Source organism: Rana temporaria, chromosome 3 (assembly GCF_905171775.1).
Source record: "Rana temporaria chromosome 3, aRanTem1.1, whole genome shotgun sequence".
NCBI classification, from domain to species: Eukaryota; Metazoa; Chordata; class Amphibia; order Anura; family Ranidae; genus Rana; species Rana temporaria.
In genome coordinates, this window is record NC_053491.1 from 436,759,453 (window position 1) to 436,785,893 (window position 26,441).

At 43.1% G+C, this 26,441-nt stretch overlaps 1 protein-coding gene across 1 annotated transcript in view; it reads right to left on the minus strand.

The window, feature by feature from the left end:
* Positions 1–2,853: 2,853 nt before the first annotated feature.
* Positions 2,854–26,441, minus strand: part of DNMT1 (DNA methyltransferase 1) — a 30,888-nt gene continuing 7,300 nt past the window's right edge. The window contains exons 4-34 of the mRNA XM_040346399.1: positions 23,127–23,328; positions 22,858–22,930; positions 21,778–21,862; positions 21,454–21,500; positions 20,893–20,941; positions 20,725–20,808; positions 19,949–20,058; positions 19,748–19,866; positions 19,499–19,591; positions 18,671–18,822; positions 18,406–18,593; positions 18,097–18,274; positions 16,613–16,710; positions 16,378–16,528; positions 15,245–15,360; positions 13,964–14,165; positions 13,681–13,817; positions 13,397–13,570; positions 13,037–13,261; positions 11,705–11,897; positions 11,327–11,417; positions 11,116–11,238; positions 9,459–9,741; positions 9,234–9,375; positions 8,827–8,993; positions 7,521–7,698; positions 6,384–6,579; positions 6,116–6,279; positions 4,583–4,699; positions 3,283–3,373; positions 2,854–3,150 (exon numbers count right to left, since the gene is read on the minus strand). Coding sequence (XP_040202333.1) covers positions 3,116–3,150; positions 3,283–3,373; positions 4,583–4,699; positions 6,116–6,279; positions 6,384–6,579; positions 7,521–7,698; positions 8,827–8,993; positions 9,234–9,375; positions 9,459–9,741; positions 11,116–11,238; positions 11,327–11,417; positions 11,705–11,897; positions 13,037–13,261; positions 13,397–13,570; positions 13,681–13,817; positions 13,964–14,165; positions 15,245–15,360; positions 16,378–16,528; positions 16,613–16,710; positions 18,097–18,274; positions 18,406–18,593; positions 18,671–18,822; positions 19,499–19,591; positions 19,748–19,866; positions 19,949–20,058; positions 20,725–20,808; positions 20,893–20,941; positions 21,454–21,500; positions 21,778–21,862; positions 22,858–22,930; positions 23,127–23,328 — 4,263 coding nt within the window. The 3' untranslated portion in view covers positions 2,854–3,115. The remainder of the gene's footprint in view (positions 3,151–3,282; positions 3,374–4,582; positions 4,700–6,115; positions 6,280–6,383; positions 6,580–7,520; positions 7,699–8,826; positions 8,994–9,233; positions 9,376–9,458; positions 9,742–11,115; positions 11,239–11,326; positions 11,418–11,704; positions 11,898–13,036; positions 13,262–13,396; positions 13,571–13,680; positions 13,818–13,963; positions 14,166–15,244; positions 15,361–16,377; positions 16,529–16,612; positions 16,711–18,096; positions 18,275–18,405; positions 18,594–18,670; positions 18,823–19,498; positions 19,592–19,747; positions 19,867–19,948; positions 20,059–20,724; positions 20,809–20,892; positions 20,942–21,453; positions 21,501–21,777; positions 21,863–22,857; positions 22,931–23,126; positions 23,329–26,441) is intronic.

A 26,441-nucleotide genomic window follows, 5' to 3' on the forward strand; every position in this document is an offset into this window, starting at 1 on the left:
GGGGGGACTAAATCTTTTGCGCCTTTGACCCCAAGCACTCTTTGAAACATCAGCCTTTGGGACCCTGAATACTCTGGTGTTGTAGGGGATGCAAGGAATAAGTCTATAGTAGATATAAAGATATGAGGCTTGTAGTTGTTATATATGTAAATAAGTCAGGTTTCCAGTCCTATAATTGCATATATGAAACAAAATGTTTGAACAAGAGGGTCAAACCAAAGAGAAGGACTATAAGGAAATACACCTGACTAAATAATTATTCAAAGGTAAAAAATTTTTAATTAAATATTAATAATACATATAATGGAAGAACTTGATTGGATAAGGAATAAGTCTACCTCCTCAGACAGGAAAGGACCCTCACCCATTAGCTGTCCGTTCTAAATGTTTTTCAGACCAGGACCGAACCAAAACAAGCCCTCCATGAGAATCCCACAAAGCTTAGCCTTGGATGCACTGTCCTACTGCCAAGCTTTAACCGAGAGGACTAGGGCTGAGGATCTTGCAGATATATGCAGTGAATCAGTTGAGGCATCCCCACCCCCACCCCCTGCAAGAGCATGGCAAAGGATGACAAGATGATCTCTGTCCCTATGCAAAGGCAGAGTCCTAGGTGTTCTTGTCCATGGAATCTCTCCAGGTAAGGTCTGCATGCCTGATAGAAGGCTGCCTCTGGGTACCCTACCGACTGATGGACCGCCAGATCTTGCCAATCTTTGATGGCTTTCACCAGACCGAAAATAACTTCTGCTCCCCAAGGCCCTGATGCATCTGGTCATAAACAGATAGCGGCTTCTTCTCCTGGGATTCCAAGGGTGGTACGGATGTCCCAAGAGATCCTCCACCCCCTCAAGGGAAAGCTTGTAGCAAGAGGGTACACCATCTAACCCCTCTCCCTATGACCCCACCTGGGAGCCTGAAGAAGCACCAACTAGCTCCTCACTAGTGCCCCCCCCCCCCCTCATTAGTCAGGATTAGAAGCGGGCTGATGCAATACTTTTGAGCCAACTAGGGGCTGAACTTGTCCAAAAAATATGGGGATCGCAGTTCCTCAGGCATACTGGGCACTGCAGTCCTCCAGCTCACCTTTAAACCAACCAAGTGCAAGGCCATACTCCTAAGCAAAGTGTCATCCCAACCCCCAGAGGGGGGTCTACACCTGTAGAGCCATTGGGTAAAAGGCAATACTCACCCCAGGGTTGCTCTCACCTTAGTGGCTGGCATAAGGAGTAGTCTGCGCCGCCTCTGCCACAGACATCTCCGGCTGAGGATCGTGGTGGTCCCGCCTCTGACATAAGGCTCGTGCCAGCCAGAGCCTGGCCCTCTGACTGCGGCTGGAACCGAAAGCTGCGGTCCCAGCAGAAGTGCACACCCCCACTACGCCCTCTGGTCCAGCTTTGAGCTCCCTCACTGGCCACAGAATGCAGGGAGGAACAGTGCACCTCCAACAACACCCCCTGGACAGAATGAGTGGAGCCCCCAAAACTGGAGGGGGGCTAGGTGGCGGACCCAACAGTAACTTCCAAGGCTCCAACGAAAATAGAAAAAGTCTCCCAATATAAAAAAAAAAAAAAAAAAAAAAAACACGCTTCAACGTCACCAGTTGATCGGCCCTGGTTCCCAGCAATGACTCCGTCAGAGGAAACACTGAAACCGAGTGTCCAGTTGGGTTTAAGTCTTAAAGCCAAAGCAGTGTTTCCTGTGAAGGGAGAAACTGCATGTTTTTTCCCCCTCAAGGTGACTGAACCAAAAGACATTTAGGGGAATAAATACTACTTTTGAATCTATATGGGATAGTCTGCATAAAACAGACAATACTATGAGGGTTGCCCAGATGCAATAGTGGCCTTTAATAAAGGAAATATTCAATAGGCCTCTGGAACAGAATAGTCAAGGATGGAATCTGACCCTTACAGGAAAATGGAATGTTGGGTTTACATATTTATGTGAGATTGCTGTACCATATGAAAAAAGTTTTTGGATCGCTTCTTTATGCAAAATCCCTGGTGTCACACACCCCCACTATAAGCAGGAACCATGTCTTGTCTTCTCCAATGGAGACATTGTTTTGACTCCTTCCCCCACAGCCTTTCACTGGTGAAGTTTAGTGCACTGTGGTTGCCCCCCCATATCTATACACAATGTTTGGTATAGAATTTGTATTTTGAATAAATGGTTTTATTTTACAATGCAGGGGTTTACAATCACATTAATAGTACTATAGGCCAGAGTAAACTCCAGGCCAGACTGTTGTGGGTATATTTTGTCATTTCCACATAATAGGATGAAACATTTGAGCCTTGCACCAGGCCAAATAAGCCTGTCATGTATGATGGTACACCTTCCTACAGGTCAGCTTCCTTACCCTGAGAAGGGTGGGAATAACAGTCAGAAATACTCTATCACCCCACTTCATTCATATATATATATATATATATATATATATATATATATATATACACACACACACACATACATATACACACACACACACACACACACACATATATACACATATATATACACACACACACACACACACACACTGTACCTGCAGATCAAGACATGCGCCTCCTGACAACTTATTTTGTCAAGCAGCAATCAGGAGTATTCTGTTAGCCACTGAAAACACACTTGGCACAGAACTGTTGCTGCTGAGCAGCTGCACATTTGTGCGCATTAATGCAAAAGGCCAGCTGCCCAATATTAGCATGCAGCCGGCACAAAAGTTCAAATTTAGCATCAGGTCATGAATTTTAGATTGCCAAGGGGGTGGGTTTAATGTAATCTGTATCCAAACAAATACCTTATTACCTGCAAAAGCCATATGGCCCAAAGAAATGTTAAATAAAAAAATTTACAAGACAGTTTTTATTTGAAATATTACAACATATAAAACCTACATATTATGTTCCATGAGTACAAAGTGGATAAAATGTAATACAGTGAATAAAATCCAACAATCTTAAAAACAGTTTATCAAAAAGACATTTAAATTGCCTTGCAAGCTGATAAGAAGATCAGAGTCTCAACAAAGTTGATGTTGCATTGCACAGATGTGAAGACTTTATACGGATGGAGCTTGAAGTGCTGTAGGAGGTAGCATTCTGGATGATTAATCCATTTCCATCTTCTCTTTCTTTACAACCTCTGCCAAAAAAATAAAAACATTTTTACACGGTGGAAGATAGTAAAGGCAGAAATCTCTGGGGCTAAAGCCATCTAAAAAGAAATTCATGTGCTGGGTAGGTGTTATTTATGAGCAACAGGCTAAATACACACCCGTTTCCTGCTCTTTAAGCCTTGCCACGACACAGGCCTTTATCTCTAAACCAATGGCTCTTGATAGTGGTGGAGGTACAGCATTACCAACCTGAGTGGAGAAAAAAAATAAAGTGTCAAGCATATGATCCTCAAACCCTTGCATTTTGCGATACGGTGTGGCCAATATATTTCACTTTCCTAACTAAAAGACATTTGCAACATTTTCCTTGATGTTTCAAGATGACCAGTTCACTGCCAAGCAGCAAGTACATACTTTAAGGCCTTGATTAGAGGATTTGGCACATGTACTGCATGCAGTCTACAGTAGGGGGGGAGATGATGCTGCATGTCTACATTCAGGCCTGTGCAGCTATTGCTGCACCACTGTCAAATTTTGACTGCTTGACAATTGAATAGTCCCAAATTTGACATGACAGTCCATGCTGCATCTGCCTACACAGCTTGGGGCAGATGCAGGGAGAAGAAAAAAAAAGAAGAAAAAGAAAGAGTGCCAGCCTTACAGCCAAGTATATGGTAAAGCTGGCCATACAGTGAGGGGGATTGATCCCTGCCGATTTTGTATGTGTCCCACCGACAAAGAAATTAGTCTACAATTTTAAATGGCGTTTATTTCAACAGTGAAGCAGAAATAAAATTGCATTTCAAGAAGTTAAATTGACTTGCATTTAAATGAGTAAAATAAGCTTAAAAAAAAATTAAGATCTGCAAAGCGGAGTAGGACAAAATCCCTTCTGAGGTGTGAAAACCTGTTGGCCAACTACAAGAAACGTCTGACCTCTGAATGCCAAAGGGTTTTGCCACAAAGTCATGTTTTGCGAAGGGGTCAAATACCAATTTCACTCATTAAAATGCAAATGAATTTATAACTTTTGAAATGCATTTCTGGAATTTGTTACTGTCTCATCGTTAAAATAAACCTACAATTATATAGACTGATCATTTGTCAGTGGGCAAATTTACAAAATTAGCAGGGGGAAACAATGCAACCAGTTTATATAAGCAGGGGAGGTTGTACCGAAGCAGTCACTTGATCAGCGCTGCCATCTATATAAGGTCCCCCCCATGTCAAAATACATGAACTCAATAGGGAGAAAAAAAGTCTCAAGAAATAAAAAAAACTCATTAACTATGAAATGTATGACATTTGCCTAAGCCTGGAAACCAGGAACTAAAGAAATGGGTTTTAATTTTTTTGTAAAATAGGAAAGTATTTTATTTATATACTTTACTCATACGAAATTGACTATTTTTATCCTTATGCTGCTAGTGTTAAGTTTCACTTTAACAGGAGACCTACTTGTCTGTGTTTATCCAATACGTTTCCAAAGAATCTGTAGGTGTCTGGAAAGCCCTGAGACCGCGAACACTCCCTTACACTCACAACACGGTGCTGCTCTGGGTGAAGAACACGGCCCTGTGGAAAAAACAAAGTTAGAAATGAGATCAATGTCATGAAAAATGAATTTCTTTACAGCTTTGAGTCTATAGAGTGACACAGGGAGCAATCAACCTTTTCTTTATACCACCGACTAGACAATTGGATACTGGAAAACTGTAGGCCAACACAAGATAAGCTTTTCCACCAACAGCATGCCTCAGATTTTGTACCGAAGCATTCAACAAGAACATGTTCAAAACAGGAGGGGTGGGGCAACTGGGTGCCTCAATTGATGAAGCAAAAAGGATGTGATGGAGGAGAAAATAAAAAGTGGGAAGTTCCACATCAACAGCTCCTTACCCTCTCCTACGTTGGAGGTTTGTACTAGCTACCCACTTCTGCCGCTGATCGGAGTGGAAGTCTCCCTTCCACACCCCCCCCCCCCCCAGAAAACTAGAACACTTCACAGGAGGCTGTGGGACCATTTACACAGCTCATGCATACTGGGAAGCCAGCTGTGAAGACCAAAGATCCTCTAACCTTCAGGATATCCAAGACGACATGAACAGGCCAAAACGCCAGACTGGTTCCACCAGTGGGCCAGTAGCCGTCTACAGGAACTTGTGCTTTAAACACCACCGTTTAAGTCGGTAAACATGAATGGAAATACTAGTCCTTGACAGACTCCAATGATCTGGTAGCACTCATGGTGTGTCTGCCAGAAGTCTTACAAGGCCAGTTGTGAGCAGTTTTAAAGCAGATTAAAGCCTCGTACACACTATCAGATTTTCTGCTTGTCTTGCATACAAATGGCACACAATTGTCGACCAAACAAAAACCATAGTTTGGTACTACGTAGTTTTTTGGTGAGCATTGCTTCCAAGCATGCGCGTTTCGACTTTTGCATTCGATCAGAAAAATCTAAAGGCCGTGCGGACAATTTTAAAGCCTGCCATCCAACATTTGTCTGCGGAATAGATGTCAATTGTCCGATGGAAAAAAGTCGGATTTTCTGCCAAAAGCCTGTCACAAAAGTCACCAGACAATCCGATAGTGTGTACGAGGCTCAAGTTTCAGGGGAGGCAAGACATAATCATGAAAATATAGCCTGTACCTGGGAGGCAAGCCTATCTGGTTTTAGCCTGAAATCCCCACCTGCAACAGGTCCTAAATACATCAGTGTCCACTCCCCCCCGGTAATGCCCACAAGAAGTCTGCCCGTCAATGTCTAATGTACATTACTGACATATTAATGTGCCAGTTAGGACAGGGTCCAAGCCACTTTTATTGCCGTGTAGAGACAGTTCATCCCTCACGGAAAGGCCCACCAACATAGAACATTACTGCAAAGACTGCCAACCCCCCCCCCCCTCAGCATTCAGGGTGAACCAACATCTGCAATTTTAGGTTCTGCACAAAAAATTAAGCCATGCCTTGTCCCAATCATCTCACCTGCTTGCCCATAGGTTCAGGGTTAGTTACGGTAGTGCTGAAGAAGCCATCCCACTCCAGTCTGCCATAAAGACCGGCCCAGTGATTGTGCCTGTTCCCTGTGTGTGGCAGACACCAGGGAATAAGTGTGCCAAACTGTCGGTCTGCTGGATCGCACGGTTTACCTGGGGATTAGAAATTATATTAAAACATGCTGCAAAGTTCTGAAAGTTAAGACAGCTTTTGTAATTCAAGCCTTAAAAAAAATGGGTTCTGTGAAAGCAAATACCTTCAGCACAGCTACAAACACCCCTTAGAGCACCAGTACTGCTGCGCCCATTCTTCTTGTCGTTGTGAGTGTAACGCAGCTTCCGTGTGGTTGTACCATCAGTTAAGCGAACTTCAATGCTTGGAAGGTCTCGCCAGTCAGAGCCAGGTGCAAGAGGTATGTGTCTCATTCTAGCAGCCACCAAGGCGCTCATATCCTGCAAGCAAAAAAGAAAATTAAAAGTTACCAATATGCCAGAATTGTGCATTTTACCATTTGGGCAGTAAACTTGAAAAAAACCTACTGCCAAGTGTGGACCCCACATCTGTAGATTTGATTCTAGGACAATACCTTACATTTACAGAATTAGGCAAAGCCCCGCCCTCTTGCTAAACACCAAGCCTATGATCTGTACTGTAAATCCTCAGTGGACAAGATGTTTGGCTATGGACAGCAAAACCAGCATTTAAAGCGGTGGTTCCCCCTAAAACACATTTCTAACAATAGATTCGTAAGACCCGTTACACTGCGGGTAGGCTGGCTTTTTTTTTTTTTTTCGCACATACCGAGATCTCTGCGTCTCGTCCCTTGGCGGTGGGCGTTCCTATTTGATTGACGTTCCTCGGACGGGCGCATACGTGACGTCACGACTTTCCGACAGAAGCCGAACATCATTGCGCATGCGCCGTATAGAGTCGGCTCTATACGGCACCTGCGCGACGTTCGGCTTCTGTCGGAAAGTCGTGACGTCACGTATGCGCCCGTCCGAGGAACGTCAATCAAATAGGAACGCCCACCGCCAAGGGACGAGACGCCGAGATCTCGGTATGTACGAAAAAAAAAAAAGCCAGCCTACCCGCAGTGTAACGGGTCTTACGAATCTATTGTTAAAGGGGTGGTTCCCCCTAAAACACATTTCTAAGTGCTAGTCGAATACATTCTGCCACCACAAGATGCCAGATTAGATAGCACTGCTGGGAACCGAACATTAAGCCTTTGAGGTATGGGAGGAGTTTGTTTGCATGGTACTCATGCTACATTTGAATTAGGGCATGCCAAGCTTTCAGAAAGTTTAAATATTTAACAGGGCTTTTCCCTATTGCTAGTAGAATTAAAGATGGCCGACAGATTGATGGAAACAGGGGCATGCAATCTCACCTTACATATGTGATCCCTGAGTATAGGCTGATATTGTGAGCCCCGAATTTGCCTCTGGAACCAGGACTGGGGTTCACCATTGTAGGAAATCTCAAGAGCCGATGCACCATTGCGGATCTCTGGAAGGTCTGACATTGAATCGCGCACAGTGATTGTTCTAAAGAGGCTGGAGTTTGTCCTGCAATAGAAAACAGATTAAGTTCAGGGCAGCCGCCAACTCAGATTCACAATACTGACTGAAATTAAGGACCTGGTAAGGTTCTAAAAAAAAAAAAAAAGTTTTAAAGTCCCAAAGTTTTTCATCTTAATGCATTCCAACTGCACAGTGGAGGCAAGTTTTTAGCATGCCCCCTGATCCTCTTCTCGGTTCCCCCAACAGCACTAGTAGCTCCTCCACGCATTGTGTCCCATCAGGAAAGGACTCTATGGGACACCTGTGCAGGCGTGTTTGAGTCCTGCATCTATTAACACAGAAAGCAAGATTCTGCCCTGAGTCATTGGATATGACAGCAGCGGGTGCCAATGGCTGCACTGCTATCAATCTATCCAATCAGGACACGAGATACCAGCTAGAGCTGGTGTGCTTGTCCCCAGGGAGATGAAAACCAGGGAAGCAGCACTACAGAAGGTTTTCCCTAATGCATTTCTCCATGAATGTGTACAGCCCATTAAAAAAAAATAAAGTGAAAAACCTGTGCAGCTGCCACACAGCAGCGCCTTTCTTACCCGAACCCGATCTTTTCAGCGAGGAGCATGAGCCCAGCAGCTGTCTCGGGTCCTCATTGGATAGATTGCAGCAGGAGCCAATCAAATCCAGCGACATGGCCAAGTCCTGCTGTCAAAAGATGCAACAGGGCCTGATAAAGTGGGTGCCCCCCCCATGGAAGGTAGGGGTCACCCAATGAAGAGGGGCAAGGAGCACCCCAGAAGAGGATTGGGGATGCTCTGCAAAATCCTTGAAGAGCAGTATAAAACCCACCTTTAGGCTGGTTCAAACCCATGAATTGGATGCAGATTTCTCCACATTCAATTAGCATAGCAGGAGAATGACTGGCTCTATGGGCCCAGTTCACATCTCTGCAGCAGGTTTTGTGCGATTTGCTGGGGAAAAAAAAGTGCACATGATGTGGTGAACCAGCATGCACCGACCCCCTGCTGTGTGACGGATCCGGAAATGGTGCAAACCATACATGGGACATTTTAAAACCTCCAAAACTACAATGGTCAGGTGTGGTAGTCTTTGCTAGTGTTCAATATTCTAGTCTAGTGTGTCCTTATAGTATGAAGAAACACTTGTCACACCCACCTTGTGATGTTGCTCACATATTTCTTTTCATCCACTACAACATTCAGCGAACAGGCACGGGGTGCAAACACATGCAGTGGCTCAGGGAACATTGGCAGCTTCTCCCCTGGAGCAGCAGCAAGTACAATTGCTCGTCTACGTGTCTGAGGTACACCATACTGGCCTGCCTGCAGGTCAAAACAATGAACACATTAATTTTCAAGGCAGAGCCAACCTTCACAGTACTTTCCTGTCAACAAAAAATATCCTGTTAAGGTTGCATTCTAACTCATAGGCAATTTACATATCCTGCATGCCACCCAAAAAAATAAACACCCCACACCCCCACCCTGGCAGTTCAGCAACAAACTTATATAAAACTGAGGCTTGGCCTTTACACAAAGTAGAAGACCCATACAAAAACTTACTTGGAGCACTCCAAAAGTACACTGGTAACCCATTTGTACAAGGCAACGCAGGGTCAGTTTGAGCACCATGGAGCTTTTGAAGGACACAAAGTTCCTGACGTTCTCCAGCAGGAAGAATTTAGGCCTATAATAATCACAATAGCTGCAAGAGAACATGTACAGATGAGTAATGAAGATGTAAAAATGATAATGGCACACAGCATCATCTCTATTAAAGATGCTCACCTGAGATAAGAAACCACTAGAGAGTTCTTGAACTTTGAGTAGGTTCTGGAGTTAAACCTGTTCATACCACTAAAGCCTTGACAAGGTGGACCGCCACACAGCATTTCAACATCTCCTTTCTGTGGTAGCTTCTGGCCCAAGGTGTTTGTCTTCTCCCCCGCCATTACCAGCTTCAGCAGAACATTACAATCTTCTGTAAACACTGTTGTACCAGGATTGTTTAACCTGAAGGCCTGAGCAGCTGGTTCCCACATCTCTATGGCCCATTTACTCTCTGCTATACCTGTATAACATATGAAGGTGATAAGTGAATCCATGATTATCTGCAACCAAATCCATGATTATCTGCAACCAAATCCATGATTATCTGCAACCAAATCCAGGAATGCACTGCAGAGGGGTGAAAAGGTTGAGCCCATGTTAAAGCGGAGCTCCACACCAACTCGAGCTTAAATTACATTGCAGCCTCGAAGGAAGGGAGAGACAGTACCTGTCTCATCTTCATCTGTCACTCTCCTTCCCGTCTGTTAACTGCAGGTATTGCATCATTTCCCTTACCCGCACTCTCCCAGGAGTTTGTCATAACTCGCAGCAAGCTTCCGCAATGACTCCTGGGAGCAATGACAAAAGCTCCCAGGAGACAACTGGATATTGCGTATTTCCCTTACCCACACCAAGAGGGGAAGGAGAGTGACAGATGAAGCTAAGACAGTCAGGTACTGTCATAAAAAATAGTTTCTTCCTTCATGCGAGGCTGCAATGTAATTAAAGGATGACTAAAGGAATTTTTTTTTTTTTTTGCTGAAATGACCGTTTACAGGGTATAGAGACATAATAGTCAACTGATTCCTTTTAAAAACGATTAAAAATAAAGAATCAATCATATAATGTACCTCTTAGATGCAAAAACGAAACTGAAACTAGTTTAGTCTTTGCATGTTATTTTATGCCTCTGTGCTGGACAGTGCCATAGAGAGTCATGGCTAGGAAAACGAAACTAAACTCTGCCATGACTTTTTTCATACGGAGCCAGACAACCAGGAAGTGTCCAGAGCAGTTTTACAGCAACATCAGAGCAATGAGGACATGAAACCAGGACTGCAGTAAGGTAAAGGAAGCTATTTATAAAAAAAAAAAAAAAACCTTTAGTGACCCTTTAAGCTCAAGTGTTAAACTAGGGTGGAGCTCTGCTTTACATTTTTACTGCCATTTGAGGTTCTAGCTATACAAACTCTGCTAAAGTTTCTCATCTGTGTTAGTGCACTCATGTATGGTCAATATATGACGAGTCATCACCCACACTCCCTTCACTCAAACCTCACACACACACACACACACACACACACACCATTCTGACCGACCCCAGCCATCCATGTGAATGAGCGTGTTACAAAATGATCAAGTCCCATTACTGAGCACCTTCAGAATGTTGTTCATGCAAGTATAAAGCCCCATACACACCATCAGTTTTCCTCTTCAGGTTTACCAAAACCATGTAGTGCAAGGGCCTGATTGCATACAAATTGAAGCTCTTAAGGTTTGAACCTCATATTAGATGGTTTTGGTAAACCTGCAGGAAAACATAGTGTATGGGGCTTTAGGATCAGTTTTACCACTACATTTTAATACTAGACTAAATACACAGCATCATCCTCACCTGCTTGATGGAAGCCCTCTGACAATCCGCCACAGCCTGAGAACACATCAAGTGTACGGAGTTTAGGCAGTTGATCTGCTGCTGGTTTCGATTCTTCAGACTGAGCAGAAGATTTTCCCTTTCCTAATAAAACCGCAAAGATTTAGGCATATTATAGTATAGATCACAACTTTGGGTGGAGGATTAAATAAAATATACAATTAGTCCATACCTTTCCCCTTGCCTTTTCCTTTCCCTTTGATTATGGCACTACGAGCATGATTGGGTGGGTCTTCAAAGCTTTTTGTTTTTGCACTGTAGGCCTGGAAAAAAATAAAATAAAAAAAAGTGCTTTATTAAAAAATGGCTAACACACACACACACACACACACCCTAGCAGTGACAGTATCTTTAAAACTTCCCCCTCTAGGTGCCAAAGAGCTTCTACACAAATATGGGACATCTTAAGTTATATTTACATAGGGCATGCATGTGTACACACGCAGCTGTACCCAAACTTGGCCAAAGGTCAGTTTTAGGTTTAATGTCCATATTCACTAGCTACAGATTGGTTTCTTTATATTGATAAAAGTCTAGGTCATCAAGTTACCTCCAAGAAGTAAAACCTGTCTGATCCGCCATCAGAGTACTCCTGAATAGACTCCATCAAATCTTCTGCATATTCTACCATACAACGGCCCTGGACATCTTTGAATTCTACTGTTGCCTCTTCATCACTCCAGTATACCATGTTGATATCTGCATGGTAACTGGCTTTGCTTCCTTTATGTGTATTCTCAGGCCTGGGAGGAAAAAAAAAAAAAAAAAAATTCAGATTTCATATTTGAAAGACCGGTGTCAAATCTAAAAATGATGGAAATCCCAAGCTGGGAAAATGGATTCACACTTCCAGGAAGCGCAATGTTTTCCCCCTCCCAATATATGGTTTTTATTTAATATTCTCAGAAACAGAGAAAACACTGCCTCACCACACAATACAGTAAACAGCATGTTTTATCTCAGTTTACTGCTTTGTAGTTTTAAGATTTACCACTGGATACTTTTAACCATATTCAGGAATGGATCTTGCATTTAAAGAATTTGATTGACATACTTTGTCTAAAACTGGAATTTGCCAGAAATTTAGTATTCATGTACTGCGTGTCTTCAGAGGGCGTATTGCAGGCGCTACAGCGTTAAAACTAGTGCCTGCAATCAACCATCAAACAGCTGTTCCATTGTCTCCAGTGCGAAAGCCAGAGTGTACATTAAGCCTTAGAAAGTGCACAGTGTTAACATTTTTGGAGGAAAGGCACACCCCACTCCATATAGGCAAAGGAAGGTACATACAGAACTGTGCTGTGAAAAGACCAGCTCTCTGCAAATTTATAGCACCCACCCCGACACAAATTCCGAGCCGTTTTTTTATCCGTTTGAGAACTTGTTAGAAGTTATGCTGATAAACAGGTGCACAGGTAAGATTTCATGAGTCAGGTTTTACACTGAATTAAAAAAAAAAAAAAAAAAAAAAAAAAACCACACACATCCAGTCAGGAGGACCAGCACTAGTAATCATAGAAGACTTCAACCAGAGTCCAAAATCCACACCTGTAAACCAGCAATTACTGCTGTTTTTTTATTTTAAAACCACTCTCCAACCCTTGGCACCAACAGTAAACAAATATGCAGCCTCTTGACAGGTAATGGACACCGAGTGGCTGCATATTTGTGTTCCATAAAGTAAACACAGCTGTTCCAAGAGTTTGCCCCAGCAAAGTTACCGGCAGCTAATGGAAAGCTCCCGATTGCTACTCGCTAATTACATGATCAAAACTCCCCACCCAGCATCTGAAACACTTTAAAAAAGGGCCAAGATGAACAACCTTTAGAAGTTTTTTTACATGGAACCAGAAGAGGGGCTTTGATCAATTTGTAAACCTACCTGTAGAACTTGTACAATCGGAGCTTGATATCGGACTCATTTGGTTTCCCATTGCTTTTCTTGTTACAGTAGATCTCCTTAATGCGACCTATTCTATATGGCTCAGGGGCATTTAAGTTGCTGCCTTTAATGTAGTCGGAAGATTTGCGGTAATATTCTGGATACAGATCTTCATCAACATCATCCTTTTTATGGGAACGTTTAACAGGACTGCTCAGCTTAACACTTGAAAAAATGAAAATAGATAATGGTTTCCAGGCTTGTTCAAATTTAGACTTGCAAAACAAACAGAAGCCTATATGATCTAGCTTTGTTTTGACTAAAGCTAGGAAACACAGTATGGGTTACAAGACAAAATACCTGAACATGAAGGCATCGGGCAGGAGCAGTACACCATCACCAATCTTGTATTGCGTGCCATTTTTTGTAGCCATGTTATAGCAGACTTTACCCGCAAAATCTTCAGCAACATCAAAAACTTTGGGAATCTCCTTCTGTCTTATTTCATCTAGTCTGGTACAGCTGGTGCAGAATCTGCAATTGAAATAAACATGCAACTTAAATTATGAAGGTCTTTTTTGTTTGATAAAAAGGGGAACAGAAAATTAAAAAAAAAAAGTTAGTACAGGAAACCAAAGACTTACTTGTGCTTGTGTTCATCATCTGTTGGTTGCAACTTTGGAGGAGTCTCAAAGCGGGCATACTCTGGATCATACCACAACTGGTAGAAGTAGGATTTACCATCATCTTCCACCACATTATGATCATCATCCACTCCTCCCTGGAAGTGATACAAGAAATTCAACCAACTGCCAGCATCTTAATATATTCAGAGGAGAAGTGCAGGTTAAAGAAAGCCATACAATTTAGGACTAAATAAAGATGTCCTAGCTATTCATCAGAATAAACCACTAGATTTTTGCTCACCTCCATAAACCAGTCCTCAGATGGTGCTTTGTAGACCACATTGACCTTTCCATGAATATAGGACAGCTGCATGTCTTCACACTCATCCACAATAAAGAGCTCCAAGGGATCAGCTGTGGCACCAAGAACAGTGTCTGAGCCTAGGCAGAACCAGTGAGCGTGGAACATGGGGCCATTGACATCTTCCCACATAGATGTGATTCTGTATATTAAATAAAAATTATATATGAAACAGCAAAGCTAGCACAAAAAGATTAGGCCCATAGATAACTCCAGCTACTACTGTACAAAGAGGCAAGGGCTGAACAGCATAGTCAAAACTATAAAGTGGTCTGTATTGCCCAAGCCCCTCTTATACCCCACAGCTGTCTTTAGCCAAGAACTAAACTTACACCCAATCCTAGGGTTAGCTAAAATATGCCATCTGATGTACTTTCCAATCCAGCACATCTTTATGGTGAATGGTACATTTTGAACATACCCAACAACTACAATTAAACTGAAAAACATTGAACAAAAACCCTGATAAAAGTAAAATTTTAGATCTACATTCAACCAACTACTTGCTGACTGTCACATATCAGTTTTACTGCTTCAGGGCATCTGCATAGGAATATAAACAATCCTAAGCTTCCGGGCACCAGCATGTGCTGCCGGCTTGCACTCGCTGATCATTCTGTACACAGGCAGAACAGTGATCTGCCCATGCAGATTGCTGCAATATCAATGCAGAAGGCATGGATCACCAACCCATGACTTCCTCCCCACTACACTGAAACACCAGGAAGGTACAAAGTTGACCCTTTGACCCCCCCCCCCCCCCCCCATTAACCCCTTCCCAGACCACTTTACTACTACAGGGAATGTACATATTTTTAGCACTGATCACCGTCAGTGTCCAGTGCAATAATTCTGCTCACCGCCATTATGAGTAGAATATATAAATCAAATATATCCCATAGTTTTTAGATGCTATAACTTGTGCAAAGATCACTATACGCTTACTGGAATTTACCAAAAATATGTAGAATACATATTGGTCTAAAAAGTTAAGAAATGTGATTGGATAGGTGCTACAGGAAGGGGGGGGGGGGGGATAAAAAAAAAATATATACAAGCCTGGTCAGGAAGGAATGAAGCTGAAGTGGTTAAGAATGCCTATTGCTTCTGCTGTCAGAACACAGCAACCGGACATCTTTGGATAGACCAGTGATCCATGTAGATACAGGAGGGGCAGAAGTCCGATTGGTAAAGTCAATAGACTGCCAAGAACATACTAACCTTGCCAAATACACAGGCTCGGTGGGATTATCTGGACTCACAGATACACAATCTCCAACTTCAAGGATTTCATCATCAATAGTAACTTCAAGATAGTACCGCTTCTTCCCTTCAACCTTGAAGAGTAAAAGTATGCAAATTGGTGTATGAAAGCATCAATCTATGAAGATTAGCCCTGTCAGACTTTTGGTAGCAGTGCCATGCAGCAAGAGTATCTGTTTGAATCCCAACAATGACATGTGCAACAACTGGATGGTATGTTATGTGGCTCCCAAGTCTTCCCTAGGATGTATTATGCAAGGTTTAAGTTAAACCTGCACACATGGTTTGCTGTATACAAGTTGGGTACAGTCCTCCCATAGACAGCAACCACATACACCCCAAACACACCTGACCCATGTAAGACAGCTTTTAGTCTATTAACAGCCACTGCTGTGAAGTGTGGAATTTAAATCACAATAATGACTTGCTGCCAAAAATGTAGCGTACATCTCTATATCCCATCAGTGGCAATCAGCTGTTTTACCAAGATGGCAGCCGCCATTATCCTAGTACCCATTTCTGACCAGTAGTGGTCATTTGTAAGTGATCAGAAGGGGGGCAGCCCTTTTTACATTTAAAAGTACATAATGGACTTTTATCCCAGACTCACCGTGGCCCAGGGAGTCATATTCTTCTGCTCCTCCACTGCCTTATAGCAGTGGTCATCAACCCTATCCTCAGGGCCCACTAGCAGGCCAGGTTTTATGCATTACCTTGGGGAGATGCAGACTAGAATACTGCAATCACTGAGCAGAAAATGACATCACCTGTGATGTTTTTCAGCTATCTTGCAAACCTGCCCTGTTAGTGGGCCCTGAGGACAGGGTTGATGACCACTGCCTTATAGGACCTGTGCGTCCCAGAAGACGATAAGGCCATTCAGAAAGCATTGCGAGACTTCGCACATGCCTAGTAGAAAACAGGCGGTGAAGCCTGAAAGCTCCACTGCAGTTTTCCTTTAGTTAGAATGGCGGCGCCTGATCGGCTTGGCATCATAGGCTCCCTGGAACGGCAAGTGTCCTTACTAAAAGTCAGCAGCTACAGTGTTTGTAGCGGACAATAAAATAAAGCACAAGCTGCAGATCCATTACCTTGACAGGGTCGCCTCGCCAACAAATTCTGTTTTTCTTCTCTTGTTTCTTTTTCTTTCCCTGGAGTATCTTCTTAGGAGAAGGCATTTCTGGGATGTTATCATCCAATTCTTCATCTTCATCAGCTTCTTTAACAGCCAAGTTTGGACACCTGTCCAGCACAAGAGGTCAGAATGTCAGAAAGTCCAAACCAATATCACCCAACCCTGTTACAACCACATCAAAACTGCATTACCTTCTCTGCAGGCAGGCCTGCTTATTACGGCCACTTCCACCAAACTTTATCATGTCCTGACAGGCTCTGCATTTGCCACAGTCTGGCTGCTGACAAACCTGTGAAGAGATTAGGACAGACCTGAAGTCGGTACATAAAACCAAATCAGTTGAGGGAAAGACTGGACATTGGCATTTTTTTTGGAGCCTGTAAAGCATGGGTCTTCAAACTATGGCCCTCCAGTTGTTCAGGAACTACAATTCCCATCATGCCTAGTCATGTAGGTGAATGTCAGAGTTTTACAATGCCTCATGGGATGTGTAGTTCTGAAACAGCTGGAGGGCCGTAGTTTGAGGATCCCTGCTGTAAAGCATTGCACCAGCGTGCATGTTCCCAAAAGGTGAACTTATCCTTGAAGTTTACAGGCAAGCCATTTCATGCGGCAACACTGAAGACATGACCTTTACCTGTTTACAAGCCCAGTTAATTTTGTCAGCAAAGTTTGTCAGCTGCATTTTTTACAGTGGCAAAAATGAAATGTAAAAACACATTTTCATCCACTAAACCCCCCCCCACAATTTCATTAATGAATGAAAAACCGCAAGGAGGGACATTTACCCTTGTGAACTTCCAATTGCTCACACCACACGAGTGTCTGCTTTCTGTTCTCACTGAGCCTGGGCTACAAGCCCATCTGGCAGAAGTTTCAATCAAGCAGCTGAAATTTGAAGCAGTTCAGAACCGTGACCATACTACCACTTATCCTTCAATTTGTTTCCTGTCATTGCTCCCTCTTATGTTGTCCCTAGCAGAACCTTTAACAGCAAGCATATAGCTTCTTCAGACTAGAATTGTACATGGTACTCTGTGCATTTAAGTGGGCTCACCATGCCATTAATTTTAGGGATTGGCACTTGAAGTAAAAACATGCAGTGAGTAAATAATCACCCTCCTCACTGCCTGTCAAATGCCTCTGCAAAGTGACCTGATCATGGATCACTTTTCAGTGGAGGGCATGCTGCAAGTGTGAACTTTTTGGTTTCACACTGGTGGTGTACTTGGTTTTCCTGCATGTTACCATTAGTTGGTCATGGACTACCATTAGGGCGCAAATTTTCTGATAGCACACCAAGTGCTGCATCTTTGGTGGGCTTTCAGAAAACCTTCAAAAAACATGCAACCCAATAGTCTATTGCACTGCAGCCAACACCACCACAGTGCATTACAGGCCTCAGACCATCCAGAGCGACTAAATCTATCAGTCTGCTCAAACCTCAATACCATAACATATTATATACTCCTGAGTACATTTTATAGAAATTACAATTTAACTAAACCGATTCAATTTTTAGGCAACTAAAATGTACTGCAGTCAACTAAAGCAGTTGTAGATGGTCAAAAGCCAAAGTCAAAATTTGCTGCCAAAATTGACACTGGAGCCCATGAGGCTAGAAAAGCAGCTGGTCGCAGACCCGTTTTAGCATTTGCATAAGGTTAGAACGTACCTCACAAACTCCACAGCGTCTACGCTTCAGGTTCTCCTTATCTTCATTGTTCTCAATCTGTTCTGAGAAGAAGGTGTCAAAGATCTGGTAAACCAGTCTAGTGGTTGTGGCTTTTGTGGGCCCTTTATCCTTTATGATCTTTGTGGGATGTCGTATCGCTTGCTTTCTCACAGCACGCCTGTAAAGACATTCAGGTCACTTAGCTCAGTCAGAAGGCAATGGCCAAAACAAAGGGCAACAGAGCCAGGTACTCTGTTCAAAACTGAGGGACTATGAATGGGGGGGGGGGGGGGGGGGGGGACGACTCACCTTTTACCCAGTGTAACTCCAGCCAACTTGATGAGATCTCTCATGCAGGGAGTTATAATTATAGGTTGCTCATCACTGTCTGCAGCATCATCATAACTTTCCACTTGCTCAACAACAAACTGGGCATGTCTCAGAAGAGAGTCTTCTGTGAAGCGGTTGAAATTCAGACCGGCTGGTGGTACAGTGGTCTATAAAAAAATAAATTAAATTATGACCAGTCTTTAGAGACTTAAAAAGCAATCCCCATTTGATACTTTTGACTCACTTCTATCCGGTTCAGCAAATCCTCATATGTTGAGTCTTGATTGTGCTGGAGAAACTCAACCACAATTTTACTCATATAGATCTTCTCCTGCATCACAGCAAATGTTGGACTGTACTCTTCACTGGGATCCATCAAGAAGTAGTCCGCAAAGGCTACACAGAAAATATGTTGGTTTTAAAACTCCAGGACAAAATTTCACGATAAACAATTATGTCAACAAAAAAAAAAAAAAAAAAAAAAAAAAAAGTCAAAATGGTCATACTGAGGCAGTTGTGCGTTTTAGCCTCTGAAAACTGCCTCCTATTCATTGCAATTTCTAACGCTGTGGGAGGTTATGGTTAAAGATAGAGGATGTGCCTACAGCAGGGGTGCCCAACCTTTTGAAGAGCGAGGGCCACTTAAGTGACTTGGTAAACGGTTGCAGGCCACAATGAGCGGAGCAGGCGGATGGCAGGGTCTGTGTCTGCTCTGTATATGGAGAGCAGACACAGCCCACTATACTGTTTGGGTTTCCTGCACTTTGCAATAGACTGCATGTTTAGTGCACTTTCAGAAAGCTCACCAAACCCGCAGGTAATAACAGAAGCCTATGGCTCAGTGCAGGTAACCTGCAGGTGCTCTGCACCTGCGGATCAGTTTGAAAGCAGTCCAATAACCACTGCAGAACAGCTATGACCATATACACTGATTTTAATAAAACTGAATGTTAACAGTATTCTATACCAGAGCAGGAGGTCATGGGCCACAGAGGGCTCCACGGGACACATGGGGGCCCCCCCTGGCCTACAGGAAGCTACAATGCAGTGTTTGAGGAGAAAGGAACTTTACCTGTTGTGAAGCCAATCAAAGCTTTTTCTCCTCCATCAAAACCAGTTATCCACCAGGCATTAATAGGACCCAACTTCTTTGCCCGTACTCCACCTATTATATGGAAGAGAATCACATTCAGTAAACTAATCGGTGCAACCCATGTGCAAATCTTTAACAAACCACCCCCCCCCCCCCCCGTGCAATTTGTGGGAAATGGCAGCCAATTGCAAAAAGGAAAGTGGAGCAACCAAACACAAGATAACTCACCATCTAAAGAGGGATTGTCTTCATAGATTGGTTTTATGACACCGCTAAAATATAGCTCAATGTTCTTCTCAATCAAACCGGAGTCAAACGCACACAAGTGTCCCCTCTTGTCATAAATACTGCAAAGCAAGGACAAACACTTAATCCTTACAAACTCTGGAAAATGTCAGTCAAGGCCTTTTTCCAGCCAGAAACACCTACCTGAAACATGTAACTTTGTGCTGAGGGAGGTCCTCATAGCTTTCAAAGCCATCCTCATTTGAATCAAATAGAGACAAGCGCTCATCAGTCAACATTTCTGGTTCATCCAACTTGAAAAAAAATAAATAAAAAAGTCACGGAGCAGCACATACTATTCTCACTAGTGGTTTATAATATTTCTCCATGGAAAATTGCATATAGTCTGATCTTTGAAAAAAGCTCAAGCCATTAAAAACTAAGGGGACAGGTTGTAGTATTTAACTACCTCCCTCTGTAGACAAATGCCGCTCTGTTTTGAAACAAAATCATCCGTCTGCCCTGTAGTGGTGCACAGCGTGACCCCGATCTCAGTAATGAGCCGGTGATGTGGCTCTTTACATGTGATTGGACACAGCTGATCATATAATTAAAAACAAGGAAATGCTGGCTATCAGTGGCATTTCCTTATAGGGGAGGCCTTTACAGATAATCAGGGTACTGAACTATGCCCATCAGCAAGGCCAATCTGTGTATACTCCAGTGCCACCTTACCAGTTTTGTTTGGGTACAGCATTGCATGACAGTGCTGAACAAACAACCTAGGGAGGGGGTAGGTGGACAGAAACGTGACATTTTAGATGTTGGGACATCCTAGCATGGCGAATTGAGCCCAAGTTTAAAGTTTTCTGAAGCAGGAAAATAGGGACAAAATCCAGGTGCAAGGTCTTGTAATCCCAAACTCACAATGCCAAAAAGTACATTACAATACTAGGAATAGAAAGTCATTTTTTACTTACAGCATTATCTGGATCTCCTTGAAAAAACTTGAGATCAGGATCATCCAGGTACTGCCTGCAGTCAACACACTTTGGAGGAGGGGTCTGCAAGGAAAACAGCCATGTTTACCAATTTGCAACTTGGAGGAAAAAGGTTGAGGGGGTGCACAGCACACGTAAAATTTTTACCTTTGGCGTTTGAACAGGTTTTGTCTTGGGAGTTTCAGTTTTGACCGCCCTGCAAGGGAAAAAAAAAAAAAAAAAAAAAAAAAAGTGTAAATTCTATATTTGCTCTACACTGCCTAGGTAAAGCTGGTCTCCACCTTAACTAGCGAGCATCATGCTGGTCCAAGATTAGCTTTCCCTGCAAAAACTAATGCACCCTTGTAAAAATGATGTAGCCTCAGCAAAATGCAGCACTGCATTTTGGCAATGGGATGGGAACTTCCCCATCCTAAACCCAGAACAAAATTGAGTCAGGCCGATTGCTGTTCATAGGCCGGTTTGTATTTTCTGAATACAGTGCTTCCTCCGATTGGAGATCATGGCATAATGCACCCTCTTCCAATCGAGTTAGAGGAAGCTTTCAGTAACAAGCTGCATCCTAAATACATCTTTACAGTTTCACATTTGACTAAAGTCATATTTAAACCCGAATTTATAGAACTGCTAATATTTATGCAATCAGTTTAATACTTAAGAATGCTGGCATCAGGAGACTTTGCAGTTAATTTCACAAGAAAAGCTTACCCCACTTCCTCAATAGTTTCAATCTTCAACTTCTTTTCCACCTGCTCCTAGAGAGATTAACAAAATCAGATTACTAGCAAAATTAAAACAAGCCAAAAAAGTTAACTCTTCCCAGCCAGCATCCCTCATCATGGTCTACAATGGGGACTAGGGGGTCCTGACAGCGGGTGCATAAGAAACTAGGATCTTTATTATTAAGAGATTGGCCATTGTACAGCAAACATGCAGTGAGCACAGAAACTTCAACCATTCTTAGACACACTTTATGCAGATCAGAAACAGCAAATTAAAAGCCCAAAATAAGCTGTACAGGGCATAACATACCTTAGCTTCTGTTGCCTCCACTTCAACAACTTCAGGTTCAGCTTTTATGTCACCATTTTCCTCGCTTGACTTACGTTTGTTAGGCCTGTGTACAGAGAGAAAAAAAAAAAAAAAAAGACACATTGAATTTTTAGAACTTTCTAAAGCTTACAATATAGGTTTATAGAGTAAATGCAGTGAGACATTACAAGCATGTTCTCACTGTAGAGAAGGAACAGTAAAGCCCATCACTATATCAAGCAACATTATAAGAACCTGCCTGGATACAAACTCACCCCCTATATGGCAACATATTTACACAAACTATACCTTAGGAATAAATTCATGCTGTCCAACATATGAGTGCTTATCCCAACCTGCATAGAAACACTGCCTTTAGCAAACATATTTTAGCAAGCCAAACTACAAGGTCACAGAAGCATGCGGTTCAGCAAGAGTCATTTTTGAAAAAGGGTCAGATACTTTCCTCATGCAGTGGGTAGCCCATTGGAACAAATGGTCAGTCCAATGGGCTGGGTGCACCTGTAGGGTGTAACCCTAGTGTTAAAGAAAAGCACAACACCTCCATGCCATCACAAGACTGCTGCAAAATTTTCCTTGCAGCACCAGCTAATGGGATTGTGTTTGGTGCAGCAAAAAGTGATCGGCAATGGCAGAAAGATTGAGCCAACAAGTGGCAGCTGGAACCTACACATGCCACAGTCCTTGTACCACAAGACATGCTTCAGCTACTGCACAACAAAATATCAGACCATTTAAACCTCACAACCATTCCATATGCTCCATTTGTGTACCCTTCAACCACTGCTGTACACTCCCCCCCCCCCCCCCCCCCCCAATACTAAACAAGGTGTGAGCAGCAGTACATGTCACTACACTGCCGGTAAAACAACTCTATTGTATCTGCACCAGCTGCCCAATGCCAATATCCAAAAAAATAGAAATTCATAGTTCAGAATCCAGTGCCACAGAACAGACTACAGTTTAGTAAAGTAGTTTAATTGCTTACATTGACCAACATATCTCAATGAAGTTGCCATTGGCACACACACACTAAACTGTAGCAGTTGAGATACCAACCCTTTAGAAAACATTGACATGATGGTGGGCTGTTTTCCAGTACTTCTTGTGGGACGTAACCGGCCAGAGGATTCTACAGTGCAGAAAGAGAATAAAAATAAATTAAAAACAAGCCAACACAAAAGTCGATCACCACCTAACAAAAAAAAAAAAGTAGTTCTGCAACTCCGGTGTTACCAACTCCATGCAGGTATAAGATGTCCCGCCTAGCAATGCAACATTAAGTTTGCCAAAAAAATGGAGCAAAAGCAGCGAATCACGATACTCACTCTTTGTCTCCCCATTGGTCTTGCTTTTCCTGCTTCTACGGCCTTTTGTTCCAGGTGTTACCGCTTCCTCCATTTCCACATCTTCGTCTTCACTGCCACAAGTGCCATTTGGAGAACATCCATTAGTCTCTCCATTTACTGCTCCATTCTCAAAGCCAAACTCTTTTTGCAACAAGGCTTTCACTTTTGTCAGATAGCCATCCTGATATAGGAAAAAATATAAAATTTATGATTATACCCACCCATCAGCAAACAAAGCTGGCACAAATTAGTATAACCTGTAATGCAACCTAGTTGCATCATATTGACTAAGGCTCAACCCCCATGGCAGAGGCAAGAAAACAGGCACTTTTCCCAAAAGCATATCGTTTAGACCAGTGGTTCTCAACGCCGGTCCTCGGGACCCACTAACAGGTCACATTTTCAAAATAACTGAAACGTTTTCCTCGAGGCAATATTTAAAATCTGGCCTGTAAGTGGGTCCCGAGGACCGGAGTTGAGAACCACTGGTTTAGACTAAAGCAGGGGTCTTCAAACTACGGCCCTCCAGTTGTTCAGGAACTACAATTCCCATCATGCCTAGTCATGTCTGTGAATGTCAGAGTTTCACAATGCCTCATGGGATGTATAGTTCTGCAACAGCTGGAGGGCCGTAGTTGGAGTATCCCTGGACTAGAGCCTATGCCTTGTGGTACATCCATAGGTAGGCAAAGCATTAAAAAAATAAATTAAATCTGCGCTATTAAATAAAATGAGCAGCTACAAAAACCAGTGAACGGAAAACAGATAAAACATACAAATAGTATAGCGCTAAAAAAAAAAAAAAAAAAAAGTCCAAATATATAGTGAAATAACTTGATTGATCAGTGAACAAAGTGAATAGTTCCAAAACAAGACTCCTCTTTGATTTATCAGTTATTTGATTTTTTACCATCAGATTTTTTAGCACTACTATTTGTATGTTTTAGGCAAAGCATTAACCACTTTCAGACTGCTTGCCAGCAAAATGTTGGTACTTGGACATTAGCTGCCATAACCCTGGTATTTTCTGCAACAGCAGGCGGTCCGCTTAAGATAAGTGATCCAACACCACTTAATCGAAAGCGGGTGAGGCGGCCACATGCCACTCATCTCCGCCGCTTAGGCTGGGTTCACACTACGGTTTTCCCGTCCGTCAGCCGCATACGATTTATATGAAAAACCGTATGCGGCTGAAACGAACGGGAACGTATGGAACCGCACATATGTACGTTTTCCATTGACATTAATGTTAAAGGAAAACGTATGCGGTTGCCATACTGTTTTAAAAACGACTGCAAAACCGTGGTTGAACACGGTTTTGCGTACGTTTAAAAAACGTTTTGCCAGCAAATCGTACGCACCCGGATGCATCTGAGTGCATACGATTTGCAATGCATTCTCTATCTATACGTTTTCCCGTCCGGGCCCGTACGTTTTCGATACTGAAATCGTATGCGGCTGACGGACGGGAAAACCGTAGTGTGAACCCAGCCTTACCTGATCTGTCGGTAGTGGCAGATACAATGCAATGCTGTGCTTTGAGGAGGCAGAAGTCGAGTGAGAGAATGGAGAGTTTAGGAGCTACTGCCGTTAGGGAAAACATAAACCTCCCTCTTCTGAATGCAGAAGAATCACATTTGGGATTAGGGATGAGCTGAACAACCCCCCGGTTCACATGCGAACAGGGGAAAAAAAATAAAAAAAAAAATAAAAAAAAAAAGTGCGAAATCAAAATCTATGGGACATGGAGTCAAAAGTGCTAATTTTAAAAGGCTTATATGCAATTTATTGCCAAAACAAGTGTTTGGGGACCGGGTCCTGCCCCAGGGGACATGCATCAATGGAAAGGGAATAAGCTTTTGTAGTGGATTTTTAATAATGCTTAAAGTGAAACAAAAATGAAATATGCTTTTAAATATCATGTCTGTAAAGTAGTGCATCTTTCCCATGTTTATAACAGTACCACAAAAAAGTGTGTTCCCCAGGATGGTACGGATGTTGAGAACCCCACACTAACATTAAATGGTGTGGGTTCCCCCCCCCCCCCCGAAATCCATACTAGACCCTTATCTGAGCATGCTGCAAGAAAAGGGGGCCAAGAGAGCACCCCTGAACCATACCACATGAATCTCCATTATTTTTCATTTCGTCACAGGGTACCCCTTAATATCCATACTAGACCCAAAGGACCTGGTAATGAAGAGGGGGGACACGGGCAAGTTTTTTGCCTAGGATCCAGCAATACATTACAGCAGCAAGCAGTTTTAAATGACATTTCCTTTAGAAGTGTAATTTTGCTGCTCATTTATTACACTATGTATGGCAGCCATGTAAGCAGCATTACATAGTGTGGGGCGTGGACATGGCCCCCTGAGCCATGATCGTCCAAAGGCACCCTGCCTTTTATCAATCACGAATCTCACAGCAGAGCGCACGCTGCGATTGGCTAAAGCATGCAGGTCAGGTGCATGCTTTGGCCAGTCAGCCAACATTAATGAGCTGCGATCTCACCAAAGCTCTTGTAGAACGAGCCCAAATACCAACTGGACGTGATCATTCTCGACCATCTGGCAATTTTTCCTCTGGTAGCTTGCCCTTCACTACCAGCATATGAAACAAATAATGCATCTGAACGCCTAAAGTCCTTAGCGGCTTCCAGGTAACTTAAAACTGCTCTCATCAAGGTATGGAATTCTTCCTTCCCAATGAAGAGCAAAATATAGGAAGTTTCACCTGAACTTGATTTTGGACCAAAGAAAAAACACACAAACACCCCACTCAGGGAGGCCAAATAGGTTCAAACAGTTCCACTGTCACAACCCATCAGTCCCACTTTGGACAGCTTCTGATCTAACGGTCTGCTAGATAGGAAGTAGCAACCTACCTCCACAAAAGCTTGTATTTAGAAGCCAAGCTGTGAGTTTTTAGCTTCGCTGCCTCATTGGTGAAGTAGGGGACCTTTTATATCAGCAGGTCTGGTCTCAATGGAAGGTGCCAAAACAGCAAGACCCGGTTCACACTGGGGCGACACGACAGGCGGCTCAGCTGCCTGACGTGTCGCGTTCACTGCAATGAACTGTTCTAATAGGAGCGACGCAAGTCGCTCCACTTAGAAAAAAGGTTCCTGTAGTATTTTGGGGGCGGCTCGGGGCGATCTGCATTGACTTCTATACAGAAGTCGTTTTGCAAATCGCCTCTGAAGTCGTCCTCAGGATGACTTGCAGAGTCGCCCCCGAAGTCGTGCCGCCTATGTGTGAACCGACTTAGAGTTGCATCTGAAGGGCTGAAAATCCA